The 14,990-nt window shown below is 58.5% G+C and overlaps 3 protein-coding genes across 5 annotated transcripts; 1 reads left to right on the top strand and 2 right to left on the bottom strand.

Moving 5' to 3' along the window:
- Positions 1-1,506: 1,506 nt before the first annotated feature.
- LOC128820256 (uncharacterized) lies at positions 1,507-7,362 on the bottom strand. Of its 2 annotated transcripts, XM_054000906.1 has the most exons (6): positions 5,817-7,362; positions 4,006-4,074; positions 3,724-3,812; positions 3,280-3,402; positions 3,086-3,188; positions 1,507-2,636 (listed from the first exon to the last, which is right to left on the bottom strand). In XM_054000906.1, the coding sequence occupies exons 1-5, from the start codon at positions 6,169-6,171 to the stop codon at positions 3,105-3,107; spliced, it is 720 nt and encodes a 239-aa protein (XP_053856881.1). In that variant the 5' UTR covers positions 6,172-7,362; the 3' UTR covers positions 1,507-2,636; positions 3,086-3,104. The 2 variants fall into 2 exon arrangements, with proteins under 2 accessions (XP_053856881.1, XP_053856880.1); XM_054000905.1 differs by having other exon boundaries at positions 1,507-3,188.
- A 1,770-nt stretch (positions 7,363-9,132) lies between these two features.
- On the top strand, positions 9,133-11,445 carry APH1A (aph-1 homolog A, gamma-secretase subunit). The gene is made up of 7 exons (XM_054000901.1): positions 9,133-9,276; positions 9,513-9,671; positions 9,891-9,964; positions 10,065-10,187; positions 10,273-10,400; positions 10,646-10,769; positions 10,923-11,445. Exons 1-7 carry the CDS (start codon positions 9,164-9,166, stop codon positions 10,985-10,987), a joined length of 786 nt encoding a protein of 261 aa, XP_053856876.1. The 5' UTR covers positions 9,133-9,163; the 3' UTR covers positions 10,988-11,445.
- Positions 11,446-11,625: 180 nt separating this feature from the next.
- Positions 11,626-14,763, bottom strand: CA14 (carbonic anhydrase 14). 2 transcript variants are annotated; one of them, XM_054000898.1, is made up of 11 exons: positions 14,404-14,763; positions 14,253-14,273; positions 13,447-13,626; positions 13,238-13,380; positions 12,752-12,847; positions 12,606-12,672; positions 12,381-12,538; positions 12,177-12,306; positions 12,054-12,074; positions 11,894-11,978; positions 11,626-11,790 (listed from the first exon to the last, which is right to left on the bottom strand). In XM_054000898.1, the coding sequence occupies exons 1-11, from the start codon at positions 14,453-14,455 to the stop codon at positions 11,709-11,711; spliced, it is 1,035 nt and encodes a 344-aa protein (XP_053856873.1). In that variant the 5' UTR covers positions 14,456-14,763; the 3' UTR covers positions 11,626-11,708. The 2 variants fall into 2 exon arrangements, with proteins under 2 accessions (XP_053856873.1, XP_053856874.1); XM_054000899.1 differs by lacking the exon at positions 11,626-11,790 and having other exon boundaries at positions 11,892-11,978; positions 12,381-12,533.
- Between the last annotated feature and the right edge of the window lie 227 nt (positions 14,764-14,990).

The following is a 14,990-nucleotide window of genomic DNA, read 5'->3' as shown; positions in this document are numbered from 1 at the left end:
GCGCCGGGCCGGGGGTCGCGGCTCTGTGTCAGCCGGGGGTCGCGGCTCTGGGATGGGCGGAGGCCGGGGGTCGCGGCTCTGTGTCAGCCGGGGGTCGCGGCTCTGGGATGGGCGGAGGCCGGGGGTCGCGGCTCTGTGTCAGCCGGGGGTCGCGGCTCTGTGTCAGCCGGGGGTCGCGGCCGCCGCGGGGCCGGGCCGTGCTCCCCTGCGGGGGCCGTGTCCCACCGCGCGGCCTCGGGAAGGGTCTGCCCGCGGGGCCGCCCCCGCCGCTCCCTGCCCCGCAGCTCCGTGTTCCGCGGGGGCCCCGGGATGGTTCGCACCCCCGGTGCTGTGCGGACGGGACCCTGCGGGGTTTGGCGCATCCCCTCACTCCCGCGGGGGTCACACAGCCGCTGTCACGAGTGGCGGTCCGGGGACGCACGGCGGTCTCATTCGCCGTAGGGTACAACAGCTTTTGCGAATTTATGTTATTTTTGGTTAATTTGCTTGACGGCAGCACTGCCAATGCGTCGGAGAGGGGCGGCGTCACACATCTGGGGAATAGCCCAATTCCTAAAATCTGAGCCACTCGAGGGGGGGATGTATGAGGTTCATATCTCACTCTGTGTGGATACACGGGATTTGTATCCCCCTCGGGTTGCATATATGGGATTTATAACCCCCTTGGGGTGGATAGATGGGATTTATATTCCCCTCTAGTTGGATATATGTAATTTAGATCTCCCCAGGTGGATAGATGGGGATTTATATCCCTATGGAAATTATTTTCCTATTTAAAATTAATAATTAATGAGTGTTTCTCTATTGAAGCTTTTCTCACGGAAAATGATCATTGAAAAGAGCCTGCGAGCCACTGATATCCCTCATGCCCAGGCAGGACAATTCTGGGACAAGCAGTTCTAAATATTTACATCTTGACTCTTTTAACTTTGGAGACACAAATAACCGGAGACATTTTGGCAACTTGTTGACAGAATTAAAAAAAAAAAAACAAAAACACAACCCAACATGAGAATCTCGGGTTTGTTCCAGCTTTGTGTAAACTCCGTGGAGAAAATATTTCTGGGATGGTTTGATAAGGAGCTGCTGGAGAACACCAGAGACCTGGAGAGCCTTGTGCTTGCTTCTTGCTGGGAGGTAACTGGGAAAGGTTCTCACAACTGCAGGGAAAATCCTCTTTGTGTTAAAGCTGCTTATCCCAGGGGTTTGCCAGGAGAGCTGGGTGGCTGCTCATGGAGAAGTGGCCATGGAGCCACCACCACTCTCCGAGTGAGGGGAAATGGGTAAATCTAGGAAAGGAACTTGTGAAAGAACCAGGAGGATGGTGTCATTTGGGGACTAAAGAGGTTTGGGTGAATGTTTGGGAGCAGAGAAGGCACGTCCAGATGTCACACACCTGGTGTGTTTGTGTCAGGACATTGCTGTCCCAAAACGCTGCTGGAAGGTGAGGATTTGGTTTGAGGATTTGCCCTGGAAGGGAGTGGTTCAATTTATGGTTAAGCCAAGTAACAACAAACTGGTTTATTTTTGGTGTCTGCATTAAAGGGATGATTTCTAGAAATAAACTCATAACCTTCATCCACATCTTTTATTTCCCTTTAATTGCTTTTTACTCCACTCCAGGGTTGGAAATCTCACTGCTGTGTGATCCTGAATCATTTTCCGGGGCGTTCTTGGCTTTTCTCAATCCACCTTTATGGCAGCACAGAGCCAGGAGGTGGCACTGCCAGGCAGCGCATCCGCTCTCGCTCCTCCCGCCGCTTCTGAACCCCTTTCGAGCTTTTTACCTTCCGCAGGAAACAAAAGTTTTCTTCTTTCCAAAGCTGGGGGCCTGCATAACCTGGGAATGGGTCGTACCTGCTCTGGCGGCTCGGGAGATTCCCCCGGGCTCTGGAGGGATCTGAGGGCTCTGGGCACTGTGACCACCGTGAATCTCCTGTTGGCTTGACTCAACATCCCTTGGCTTCACTCAACATCTTTTGTCCTTTACCTGGGTACACCTGGGCCAATTTTCCATCTCTCCTTCCTGCTAACTCTCCCAAGGAAAAGCAACATAGGCACCGAGTGTGGGATTGCATTTTTTTTCCCCCAAAAAAGGAATTTAACTCTCATTTCCTGACCAAAACCACCCATTTCTGTGACAGTTTGCTCTCCATGGGGTGGGGGGGGGGGGGTTGGGGTGGTGGGAGGTTTTCTGATCCAGCTTCTCATCACACCCAGATATTGTGTGAGTTCCTGGAAAATAAACAGTGTGAAGAGCAGTTCTGGAAGAAACAAAGTTGGAAGCTCCTGGCTGGTTTTAGAGGCTCAAGAAGATCCTGCTGACGGGCCAAGCACTTGCATGCATTGTTTGCATTTGTTATTCCAGTTCTGGATTATTTACCATGAGTCACCGTGCACCAGGTGTTGGGGATTTTATTGGCAGAGGTTCTTATTTACAGCAGAATCCAAGGAAACAGGGAAAGACTGAAGGGTTGCTGAGCTCTCCGTGCTCGCGCCGCCGGGGCGGCACCGACCCTCCACCAAAACCTCCAGACAAAACATCTCAGCAGTTCTGGAACAGAGACAACACCTCGTGGAGAGGATGTCATCATCAACACCTGACAATGTCCTGGTCGCCATCCCAGCCACCGTGTCTGGAACGAGGGAAAAAGGTGAGCAGGGCGTGGCAGGATGGAAGTTGGCCACCTCCTGGGATGTTGGAGAGCTCCAGCTGTGGGAAAAGGTTGGCCAGGTGGGATGGAGCTTTGGAGGAACCTGGGCGGGAGGGTGGAACCAGCTGGTCTGTGAGGTTCATCCCAACCCAAACCATTCCAGGGTTTTATGGAACAGGATATTTGGGTGGAGGAGCCTGGCTGCTCGCACCCCGTGAAGGTCCCACTGAATGCCAACAGGAAAACGTCCTGGAAAGCCTCTCCAGGCCATCAGTGGTGGTCAGAGCTGCTGGTGAGGTCCCTGATGGCTGTTATCTGCCTGGCAGGGCTTGTTATCTTTCCATTGTTTTGGAAAGTCGCTGCTTCAGAAAGAATTGGATTTCCCTGGGTTAAAGGACACACATTGAGTGAGTGTTGAAATCCCAGAGTACCTTTGGAGGAGCCTGGGCATCATAGCAGGAGACCCAGGAAGCTGAGGAGGATGATGAGGGTGAGGTGGCCCTGCAGGGACGATCCCAATGACTCCTGGAAATCCTGGTGAGCCAAGGAAAATAAATCAGTGAGAAAGTCCCATGTTTTATTGTGCTAAAAGCCTGTGGCAGAGCTCCCGAGCTGACAGACTGACCTGACTGTCCTTAGCATCCCTGGAATCCCCTGGAGCATTTGTATCTGGAAATCCTGAAACCTCAGTGGTGGCATTCTCTTCTGGAAACAACTTCTCCCAATCCATGTATCCAATGGTGCTTGTCTGGATGTGGAGAAAAAGAAATAACCTAGTATGTCACAGCATAGGATTAACTCCTGTGCAGAGAGATCCCTCCTTGGGATGGCTTTGATGGTATTTAATTGAGAAAACAAGGAATTTCTCACTGTTTCTGTGCAAACTGGAGAAAAAATCCCAACTCAAACCGTTCCATGATTGCTATTCATGGACATTCTACTGAAACTCACTTGACTTGTTCTATGGTCTTAAAATAGGCAGGTTTAATCCATTTATTTTTCCTGGTGGCAGAGATTTGGGTGAGGTAAACCTGTTTTTTAGGGGAATACCAAGAGGAACCCAACTCACCTCGTATGAATCAAACTCGTACACGTACGTGGCGGGGGTTGCCGTGATGTTGTCATAGTAATAATCTTCTGTGGAAGAATAGTAATTGCCTGGAATGGAAACAGCTCCAGGTGAGGTGGCACTATGGGAATTGGGTTGTGACCACCCAGCTTTTCCCCCTGAGCAGCCAGTGTAACTCAAATTAATCTGGACAACAATCCCTTCCCAGCCCTGGTTATCCCAACTCGCTCCTGTGGCTTGTGGAAAATGGTAAAAATGCTTTTTAAAAAAGGCATTTCTCACTTAAATGAGCCATGTAGTCATATAAATCCTGTGCGATCTCCTCCATGTCATCTTCGAGCTCCGCCTTCCCTGAAAGCAAAGGAACAACACACGGATCACCATGAGGAGCCTCGGGTCAAGCCGTGGGCGCCGGGGCATGGAGATTTCATTGATTTATTGGTGCTTTGGGCAAAACCCCTTTCCTGTGGGACTGATGGATTTCCAACCTGACCCATCATTAGATCCCAACTAAAAGTGTGAGAGGTCAGACCAGAGCTGGGGTTTTCCTTCATTTGTGGGTGTGGATGTGGCAGAAGTGAGAGATGGAGATGGAGCCTCTGGCTGTGCTCCTGCACCCCAGACCCAGAGCTGGGCTGGATCTGTCCTGGGATGAGCCTCTCATCCAGGATCCAGCTGCTCCAATGCCTTTGGCTGCCAAGGGCTCACAAGGGACCCTCATGTTTCCTTAGAGCTGAGCCACTATAAATAAATTCTGACCCATGTGACATTGTCACAGTTGGAGCAAGTGGCTCATTCCCTATTCCAAACATGAGGTCCTGTGTGTTTTCTTGGGTTGTGGGAGGATTTTTTAAAGCAAATTTATTGTGAATATTAATGTTCTCATAGTCACAGATTCATACACCAAGATACTCATGAGAATGGAAGATATGGAATAATAAGATATTTTTATAGTTTGATACTCATTTATAGTCACAAATAAGATAATTATAGTATTGTCATTATAAGTGACACCATGAATAGCTGGAATGATGCTGTCAGTCATGCTGTAGCTCCAGGTCCCCCTCCAAACCCTCCCACTTTTTCCTCTCATATCCCTGACTTTCTCAGCACTGGCAAAGCCTGGCGGGGAAGCCCAAGTCCCAGAATTCTCATTAGGGAATTCTCTGAAAACAATGACTAAGGCTGAAGATTCCAGGGTGGGATCAGGGCTCTGCAGGAGGGACGCAGCGCAGCCTCGCCCGTCACGGTGTCGAACACCTCGACCTGTCCCACTCCCACCCTGAACTTTTGGGGTGATTTGGACTGAAATTGGGACCTGCCCCCCATCCCCGCTCCTTCCCACGCTCGTCCTTTGGCAATGCTCCAGCAGCGTTGAGCTCTGGGGCACCTTTATCCCCTGCACGGAGCTTTCCCAGAAAGTCACTCCAACCTGGCTCTTGTTTACATGGAGTCACTAAGAATAACAGGGCAACCTTGTCCTGAAAAAAGCCTCCAGCTGGGAATCCTCTCGCCTGATGTTTCATGTTTGAATTTGTTCCTTCGGTGAAGAGAAAGGGGAAGAGACAGGGAGGCTCCTGGGCATGGCAGAGCTGCAGTTTCCAGTTCCCCTCAGCCGGTGCTGCTCTGTATCTCACTTTCCCAGAGATGGGAGAATATCGTGCTCATCCTTAAGCAGCTCCAGATTGGGGTTTTCCTCCCTCAATACCCCTGATTCCACTCTTCCCCATCTCAAACGGCCCACGTAACTCTCAGGAAATCCTGTTGGGGTTTTTTCTCTGTGTCTCCTAATAGCTCCCAGCTGGAGTTTGCAAATGATTTGAACACAATGCGGGAAACGTTCGCTATCCCACTGTTCTCTAAGCACAGGCTTTATGGAACTTTCAGTAATTTACATCATGTATTCCCGGTGATTTTTTTTTCCCCTGCAGCCCCCTTTCTCCAAGAAAATCCCCCCAAGATCTTTCAGCCTCCAGACTCCCCCCCCGCCGCAACTGCCCCGCGGCATCCCAGGAGTGCGGGGACAATCAGAGCAGCGAGCTAAAATCAAATTGCCCTTAGAAAACCCAGGAAAACCCGGGGAATGTATTTACCCGGCAAGGACTGAAGGACCAGGAGCACCGCGATGCAGAAATTCATCGTCCTCCGTTGGGTGTCGGCTGCCGGAGCGGCGCCGCTCCTTCTCCGCGGGACTTTGCCGAGCTTTCCCCGCGAAAGCAGGAAATGACTCGGGGGGGGTTGAGCCGAGCAACCTCCTCGGTAGCGTGGGAGGGAGCCCGGGTTGTGCCCGGGACTGGAGCAGTGCCGGGCTGAGCGTGTCCCGTGCGGTGTCCGCGCCGCCGCTCCGGCGGTGGAAGTTTCCCGTTGCAGAGGCGTTTCGGACGGCTGAATTGCAAATCTCGGGAAGTTTTCCCCCGGGAGGGTTAGTGCCGCTGGATGAGTTCTCATATGGAGGGAGGATGGTTTTGATTATGTTCTAAAGGAGCAAAGCGGAGCTATAAATAGCAAATTCTCCAGGGAGAGAAGGCAGAGATGCTGACTGGGAGCCAGAGTCCGTCCCGACTTCCCGTAAAATCTTGGGGGATTTTTTTTGTCTTGGCTTCATTTCCCCTTCCCGTGCCTCAGTTTCTTCATCAGGAGGAAGAAACATGAATGGTCATGGATTTATTTTATTTTATAGTGGGTAAAAACACCCTGGGGAGAAGGCAATAGCAGAGCTCCTGCGAGGAGCCGGCGGGATCCAGGTGGGAATGGGTGCAGACCAGAGGAGGAAGGAGAAGGGGAAGCAAAAGAGGCAGAGGTGAATCACGTGCTCTAAAATCAATATTTTGGCGACTCTTGAAGATGAAGGTTAGAAAACCAGCAAAGAGCAGGATGAGTCTTGCATAGTACAGGAGGAACTCTCTTTTGGGGTGGAGGGCCGTGGAATCACAGAAGGGGTTGGGAGTGGCCTCAAAGCTCATGTCACCTCTTGTTGATTTTAAACCAAAGATTTCTGTAGATTTTAAGGATTCTAATCAATTGTAAGCCAAAATTCCCCAAAGCAGACTTTTTTTCCTACCAAGAGTGGACCCAACCGAAGAATTTTTCCAGTGCATCCCAAAGCTGGTTCCCAGCCTCTCTGGGGTTCTCTGTGCTTTGCAGAAGGAGCTTCCCCCATCTGTAGGGAGATGTTTGGCAAAGGGTTAAGTGCCCAGGAATGCCGGGCAGGAAGTGAATCTCTTCAAATCCTCCTCTCCACAAGACCCTCCTCTCCCTCCTCCACAAGAATAACATCGAAACTCAAAAATCCCAACCCAAGCAGAAATCTGAACTTGTTGTGAAGAATCCCAGCAGGGCTGGGGCCAGCGGCTCAGCCAGGAGGCCCTGGGGAAGCAGGAAAGGGTTAAAATATCCTGGGATTAAAGGAATGGGGAGGAAAAGGGGCGAGGAAGATCCCTGAGGATGCTTATGGCTTATCAGATGAGTGGGTGGGGTTGAATGGACAAACCCTTGATGTGGGAGTCAGAATTCAGTGGGATTTGCTGGCTCAGGGCTGGGAATGACTCCAGAACTGGGTGTGATGGTGTAAGACTTGCAAAAATTGGGAAAACTCGGAGAATCCATTAAGGGAAAGGGACCTGGAGAAAATGTGCCATAAGGTGCTAAAGGGGGAAACAGCTGCTCTTCCCTAGCTGTGACCAGCTGGAACTTCCCAGCAGCATCCTGCATCCCAGGTGCAGACCTCGAATTGTGTTTCTGGATGGAAAAGGAAACTGTTCTATTTTCCTTCTGGTTTTTTGTGTTTTTGGTTTTTTTTTCTTCTTTTTGCCTTTTTTCTTACTGATTCTTCACATCTGGCAACACGGAGCAAACCCATTGCAGCCACAGAAAGGACGCAAGGGCTTTTCCATCTCCCATCCCAAAACCTTACTTCCTATTCCCCAAATCCCCATTTTGCTTTATATTTCAACTTTTATGTCTTCATTTTTTAATTATTAATTTTTCCCCCCCCCCCAAAATCCAACAAAATCTGCCACAACAATAGAGCAACGAGGGAGGGACACCTTTCCTGAGGGAAAACTCAACACGTGAACCAAAACAGAGGGGAAAAGGAAGGAAAGGGAGAAAAAAAGGAAGGAAGAAGGATTCTTGCTGTGCTGAGGGGGCTGCATCCCAGGGATGCTCTGGGCATCCAGAGCCTGGTGCTGTGCTGGGGGGAAGTCCAAGGAAGAAGGTGCAGCTGAAGTCATCAGTGCTCAGATGTACTTCGTCATTTCCCAGCTTTAATAGGCGGAAGTGAAATAAGGAGGGAAATTAATCCAAGGCAGGCAGTAACTCCAATTCTTCCCTGAACAATGCCTCGTGCCCAGGAGATGGCATTCGCAGGATTCCTGCGGAAGAGGCTGGAGGGGACATTGTTTGGAGTTTTCCTTGCAGGAGACGTGAAGATGGATGAAAAATCTTCATGGCACCAGTGGCCAGCACTCCCTGTGGCACTATCAGTCCAGAGGGAGGTGGAATCTGGAGGGAGGGGCTTTGGAGCCGTCCAGGCTGTTCTTGCTGGCTAATGGAATTTTTTAGTCTAAATAAAGTTTTCCTGCTCTTCCCAGCTCCTCTGTAAATAGCAGCAGCGTGGGGGTTGGGGACAGAATCGGAATGGGAGATGTGAGGGGCTTGGAATAGAGAAAAAATGCCGGTTTAAAGAGTAATTCCGAGAGGAGAGGAGAGGAGAGGAGAGGAGAGGAGAGGAGAGGAGAGGAGAGGAGAGGAGAGGAGAGGAGAGGAGAGAGAAAAGAGAAGAGAAGAGAAGAGAAGAGAGAGAGAAGAGAAGAGAAGAGAAGAGAAGAGAAGAGAAGAGAAGAGAAGAGAAGAGAAGAGAAGAGAAGAGAAGAGAAGAGAAGAGAAGAGAAGAGAAGAGAAGAGAAGAGAAGAGATGGGGGATCCTGGGCACAGGTGACCCTGCAGACAGGTGACCCTGCAGACAGGTGACCCTGCACACAGGTGACCCTGCAGCCAGGTGACGCTGCAGACAGGTGGTGCGGGGCACAGGCCGTGTCAGGTGTCCCTGCTGTGTCCCCGCTCTGTCCCCGCTCTGTCCCGGCTCTGTCCCCGCTCTGTCCCCGCTCTGTCCCCGCTCTGTCCCTGCTGTGTCCCCACTCTGTCCCGGCTCTGTCCCCGCTCTGTCCCCGCTCTGTCCCCGCTCTGTCCCCGCTCTGTCCCCGCTCTGTCCCGGCTCTGTCCCCGCTCTGTCCCCGCTCTGTCCCGGCTCTGTCCCGGCTCTGTCCCCGCTCTGTCCCCGCTCTGTCCCGGCTCTGTCCCCGCTCTGTCCCCGCTCTGTCCCCGCTCTGTCCCCGCTCTGTCCCCGCTCTGTCCCCGCTCTGTCCCCCCCGTCCCGGGACTGGTCCTACCCCCCCATGCAGGTCCTCCGGGCCGGCAGGGGGCGCTGGCCGCGGCCGCCATGGGCGCCGCCGTGCCCCTGGGCTGCGCCGCGATCGCGCTCGGGCCCGCGGCCGCGCTCGTGCTGCTCACGGTGGCGGCGGAGCCGCTGCTCGTCATCGTGCTGGTGGCGGGGTGAGCGGGGCCGGCCCGGCGGGGGGCTGAGGGGGCCAGGGCGGGGGTCTGAGAGGCCCTCGGGGGTGCTCTGTGGCGGTTCTGGGGGACACCGGGAGCTGCTGGCGGCGTGAGGAGCCCTGAGGCGAGGGGGCAGCTCCACTGAGAGCAGCGCTGCGGGTCCCGGCCCGGCGGTACCGAGCGGTGCCCGGTGCCGGTGCCCGCGGCGCCACCCGGGTGTCCCCGTTTGTCCCCAGGGCGTTTTTCTGGCTGCTGGCGCTGCTCGCGGCCTCGCTGCTCTGGGCAGTGTCGGTGCGGCTCAGCGGGCGGGAGGACGCGGCGCTGCTGCTGCTCGGAGCCGCCGCCGCCGTGCTGCTGCAGGAGCTCTGCAGGTTCGCCTGCTTCAAAATGCTCAAGTAAGAGCCCGCCCGGGCGCCCGGGGAGCTGTGCCGGTGGCTGGGGTGTCCCAGGGCTTGGGGAAGGCAGAGCAGATTTGGGGCTCCGTGTCCAGAGGAACCCCACGAAGTCCCTTCCTTGTTAAACGCCGGGAGCGAGCGGAGCCGTCTCCTCTCGCCGCGGCTCTCCCTTCCCTTCTCCCGCGGGATGCGGCTCACGCTCTCTCTCTGGCGGGGCAGGAAGGCGGATGAAGGGCTGGCGACCCTCAGCAAGGATGGGCGGTCCCCGATCTCCCTGCGGCAGATGGCTTACGGTGAGCGCAGCCCGGGGTGCTGCATTCAACTCTCCTGCCCTTCCCCGAGCCCACCGAGCCCGGGGCCGCGGAGGCTCCCCTGACCCCGGCTCCCCCACAGTGTCTGGGCTCTCCTTTGGCATCATCAGTGGCGTCTTCTCCATCACCAACATCCTGGCAGACTCTGCGGGGCCGGGCACCGTCGGCATCCACGGGGACTCCCCGTACTACTTCATCACCTCTGGTGAGGCCAGGGCCGTGGCATGGAGGAGGAGGAGGAGGAGGAGGAGGAAGGCTCTGGCTCTGAGGCTCCGTGTCTCTCCCCACAGCCTTCCTCACCATGGCCCTGGTACTGCTCCACACCTTTTGGGGCATCATCTTCTTCGACGCCTGCGAGCGGCGCCGCGCCGGGGGCCTGGGGCTGGTGGTGGGCAGCCACCTGCTCACCTCAGGGCTGGTGAGTCCTGGGGGGCACCGGAACCCCCCACCCACTCCCCCGCACTCCCTGCCTGGGGCCATGGCGCGAGTTACACCCCCGGGCACACCCAGCCTCTTGGGGTGCCCGGGCTGGAGGAGGTCAGTGAAGGATTTGGGGGCATACAGCTCAGCAGGGGTTTGAGCCGGGTTTCCACAGGGCTGGGCGCTCCTTTTGCTGCCCTTGGAGGGCTCAGGAAGGTGTGACCTGCCTCTCTGTGTCCCCAGACCTTCCTGAACCCGTGGTACGAGGCCAGCCTGGGCCCCATCTTCATCCTCACACTCTGCACTGGCCTCTGGGCCTTCAGCACCGCTGGTGGCTCCTTCCGCAACGTCCTCAAGTGCCTCTCCTGTAAGGGGGGTGGGTGTCACTTTTGGGGGCTGCGGGGAGGTCAGAGCTGCTGGGATGGGGGTGGATGAGTCTTGTTGAATGGGGGCCACGTTCTGGGGGCTTCCACAAACCCCCAAACCACCCCCACCTTCATAAACGCCCCTTTTCCCCCAGGTAAGCAGGAGCCTGAGGGCCAGGCCATGCTCTACTCGGCGCTGCAGGTGCCTCCTGAGGGGTGAGGGAGCCATGGCCCCACAGCTGGACACTCCTGCCAAAGCCTTCAGCCCTCCTGCTCCGGGGGAATTTGTGTCTGCCCAGTTCCTGGGGGCCTTTGGGGTCTCACTGGTGTTCCTGGGGACTTTGGGGTCTGACCACCACCCTCTTCCCTTTGTTCCTGGATTCTGTTGACACCTTTCCCTCAGCTTGAGGCTCTGGGGAACGCCAAGGTGGGCCAGATGCCCTGGGGGAAGTCCAGGCCTGGGGAAGTCAAGGCAGGACCCCCCATTTCCTTGTGTTTGTCGCTCTGGGGGGGGTCCCTACCCCTGGTGCAGCCACTGGTGCTGGGGGTGATGCTCTGGGGGTGGGGGGCACCGGGATTGGGATGCTCTGCCCTTCTGACCCCTGTTCAGCTCCCAGGAGGGTTGGAGGTGCAGCGGGGAGTCAATTATTTTTTTGATGAAGAGTAAAACCATTTTACAAAAGCACGGGACACTGTGGCTGCTGGGGAGAAGAGGAGGAGGGAGAGGGGTCACTCCCCCCACTGTGCTCTGCTCCAGCCCTGGGGGGCACCCGGGACACGCTGGTTTCTTGGCGGTGACGGGATCCAGCCCCAAAGCCCCTCAAAGGCGCCCGTTCCCACCCCACAAAGAGCCACCAGGAGGGGGAAAGGGCTTTATTTGCAGCGGGGCTATGGGTGGGGGGCTGGGGGATGGCGTGGGGCAGCCCCTCCCAGCCCGGGGGTCAGCGGGAGTGTCCAGCGTCCATGGGCGAGCGCCGGGAGGAAGCCTTGAACACCACGTCCTGTGCCTGCGCCCGCCTCGCGCTGCCAGGGCAGAAACACGGGTGAGGGGGGGTCTCTGCATGGAGCTCGGGGCCCCCCAGCTGTGGGGGTCCCTCTGGGGGGGTGTGTGTGGGGGGGGTCTCACCGCATCCGTTTGGCCCCAAAGTGGACGGCGAGGGAGAGGCCGACGCAGCCGGCGACAGCGCCGAAGATGATGGCGATGACCTCACCTGCGTGACGCCCGGGGGTGGTCAGGGGGGTCCAGGGGTGAACCTCCCCAGCCCGGCCTCCCGGCCTGGCCCTACCTGTGGAATATCCCTGTGGCTCTGCAAGGGAAAGGCCGCGGTCAGGGCCAGCGCCTTGTGCCCAGCCGGGGCTCCAGGAGCCACGTGAGGGGTGCAGGGGACCCTTCCCACCCCTCCGCTCACCCCTGGGGAAGGACGAGAGCACCGGGCGCTGGTTCAGCTCCTGCGGGGCCCGGAAATTGTCCACCAGGAGCTGGGGCTCCTCCGGCTCGCCCTCCTCCGTGGAGTAAAGGCTTCCCTGGAGCTGCTCCAGCTGGAGGGGGAAGGGGGCAGCACTGGGGGGTGCGCTCGCCAAACGCGGGGGGCTCCCCGCGGAGCGGGTCCTACCTGGGCCCGGCTGATGCGGACGGGCTGCGGGAAGAGGGTCCAGAGGACGCTCTGGAAGCAGGGCGGCGTGGTCAGGGACCCGTTGTAGCGGTAGTAGCGCTCCAGGTGCGCGGGCAGCAGGTCCCGGATGCTGAAGGAGGGGATGGCCACCGTCTGCCCTGCGGGGGCGAGCAGTTTGGGGCGTGCTGGGAGGGGGATTTGCGGTTCCGCCCTCCCTCTCCTCACCTGCGTAGCGGATGCTGCCGAGATGCCTCAGGATGTTGTCATAGGCGGGGTGGGGGTCATCTCCCACCTGGGCGAGCGAGGGGGGTCAGTGAGGGGCTGGGGAAGCGCGGGTGGGTGGGTGGGGGTCGTGGGTGTGGGGTCCGTACCTCCAGGAGGACGCCGAGCACGGCCAGCCCGCCCGGGTGCTGCTGCGCCGCGCTGGCGTCGGCGAAACGCTCGACATCGAAGTGCACCACGTGCATCTGCGGCACGGCGGGGACCCCCTGAGCCCCCCGCCCTGCCACCCCAACCCCTGCCCCGGCTCCCATCCCGCAGTGCCCAGACCTGCTCCCACTCCCGTTTCCCACCCTTTTCTTCCGCACCCCATCCCCTCCCTGCACTCATTTCACATCCCCGGATCCACTTCCCTCACCAGGACCCCTTTTCCATTCCCTGCAGCAAATTCCTGCAGTGCAAACCCATTTTCCACGCTGTTTCCCACACTGACGCCCCTCCCCACAACCATTTCCCACACAATTCCCATGCCATTCCCTGACCCCAAACGTGTTCCCCTCCTCCTTTCCCACCCCATTTCCCGCCCCCAGACCCATTTTTGGCGCCGTTCCCCGGCCGGCCCCCAGCGCCCCCGGTACCTCGGCGGGGGCACGGTGCCCGTCCAGCAGGTGCTCGGCGCCAGCGGCGCGGCCGGGCCGGCCCCAGTGGAAGTGGAGCTGAAGGGCAGCGAAGGTGCGCGGCAGCCCCCGGAGCCGCAGGGACGGTGGCAGCGCCAGCACGGCTGTGGAACACGAGGTCAGCGGGGCTGGGACACCGAGCACCGCCCGGTTCTCCCCGCGGCGCTCACCGGTGTGGCCGTTGTTGGCGAGGGTCAGCCGGGCGCTCTCGGGGCGCTCGTAGCCCTCGGGCCGCAGCGGCGGCAGGGACGGGTCCGGCTGCGCCCGCGCTGTCGCGATGTCGATGGGTGACTGCGCCCGGCCCCCGCACGCCGGGTGCCCCTCGTGCCAGTGCTGCTGCCCGTGGGGACCTGGGGGCGACCAGACCCCAGGTGGGACCCCCCCTCACCTCACCCCAGGGGCTGCTTCACCCAACGGGGGCCCCGTGACCCAAAACGCCCTCGGTGCCCCCCAGACCGGGACACGGGTGACATTCCCAAGGGCCTCGTTAATCTGCTGGGGACATTTTTTTCCAGCCGGGAGAGCGGGGACAAAGGCGAGCCCGCGGGGCCGGGGGGGCACCCATGGGTCCCCTGGGCCCGGCAGGACGGGGCTTAGCGGGATTTGGCCGGGGCCGGATCCTAATTGGATTTGGCAGCAGGAGCCTTATGTAAAGGAGCACAAAGGGACCATTGGAGCGAGGGGGGCAAGGGGGGGCAGGAGGGGAAAGTGGGGGGCTGCACCCATCCACCCCCGCCTGTCTTAGGGGACCCAGGTGGGTGCCCATTTGGGGGGACCCAGATGTGTAGGGGGGAGCAAGGGGGGGCTGTGATCTGCCCAGCTCCTTCCCATTTGGGGGACCCAGATCAAGGGGGGGGGGGGGCTGTCACCCATCCACCTCCCCACCTTCCGGGGAGACCCATGCGAGCCCCTCAGCTCAGGGAGGTTTCGGGGGGTGGGAATAAATCGGGGGGTCCCTGCGTGGGGCCCCACTCACCCTCGTACGTCCAGTGGGGACCTGTTGGGGAGAGTGGAGGCATTGGGGTGGGGGCTCGGCTGAGCCCCCTGGCCCAACATGGGGGCACCTGAGGGGGGCTGGGGCTGCAGCCCAGAGTGGGATCTGCCAGGGGCACCTCGGGGGGACTCACCAGCGGGCAGGGCGGGGGCCAGGCCCCCCAGGAGCAGCAGCACACTCAGCATGGCGGGGGGCAAGGGGGGCTGGGTGCCACCGGCCCGGCCCTAAATACCCACCCGGGGGGACGGGCCCCCCCGGGGGGACGGGGAGGGCTGGAGGGGCCATGGCCGGGGTGTGGGGGGGGTGGCGAGGGGGCTGCGAGCTCTGGACTTTGTGGGGTGAGGGGCTTGTAGGACTGGGGTTTGCGGGGTGAGGGGCTGGTAGGACTGGGGTTTGCGGGGTGAGGGGTTTGTAGGACTGGGGTTTGCGGGGTGAGGGGTTTGTAGGACTGGGGTTTGTGGGGTGAGGGGCTGGTAGGACTGGGGTTTGTGGGGCTCTGAGGGTTTGGGGGTCCTGAGGGGAGCCCCTGGGCCTTGTGGAGGGTGGTGGGGAGGGGTCTTGGGGTCACCCCGAGCCTCCTGTGGGGAGAGCCGCGCTGGGGGCTCTGGCCCTGGGAGGGATTTTGGGGGGGAATATTGGGGGGGGCTTTGGGGGGAGCCCCGGGCAGACCCTGCACGCGCTCCCCGGCCCCGCCCCTCTCCGGGAAGCCCCGCCCAGCGG

Source organism: Vidua macroura, chromosome 29, assembly GCF_024509145.1.
Source record: "Vidua macroura isolate BioBank_ID:100142 chromosome 29, ASM2450914v1, whole genome shotgun sequence".
In the NCBI taxonomy this organism is placed as follows: domain Eukaryota; kingdom Metazoa; phylum Chordata; class Aves; order Passeriformes; family Viduidae; genus Vidua; species Vidua macroura.
This window is presented reverse-complemented; position numbering and strand designations above follow the sequence as displayed.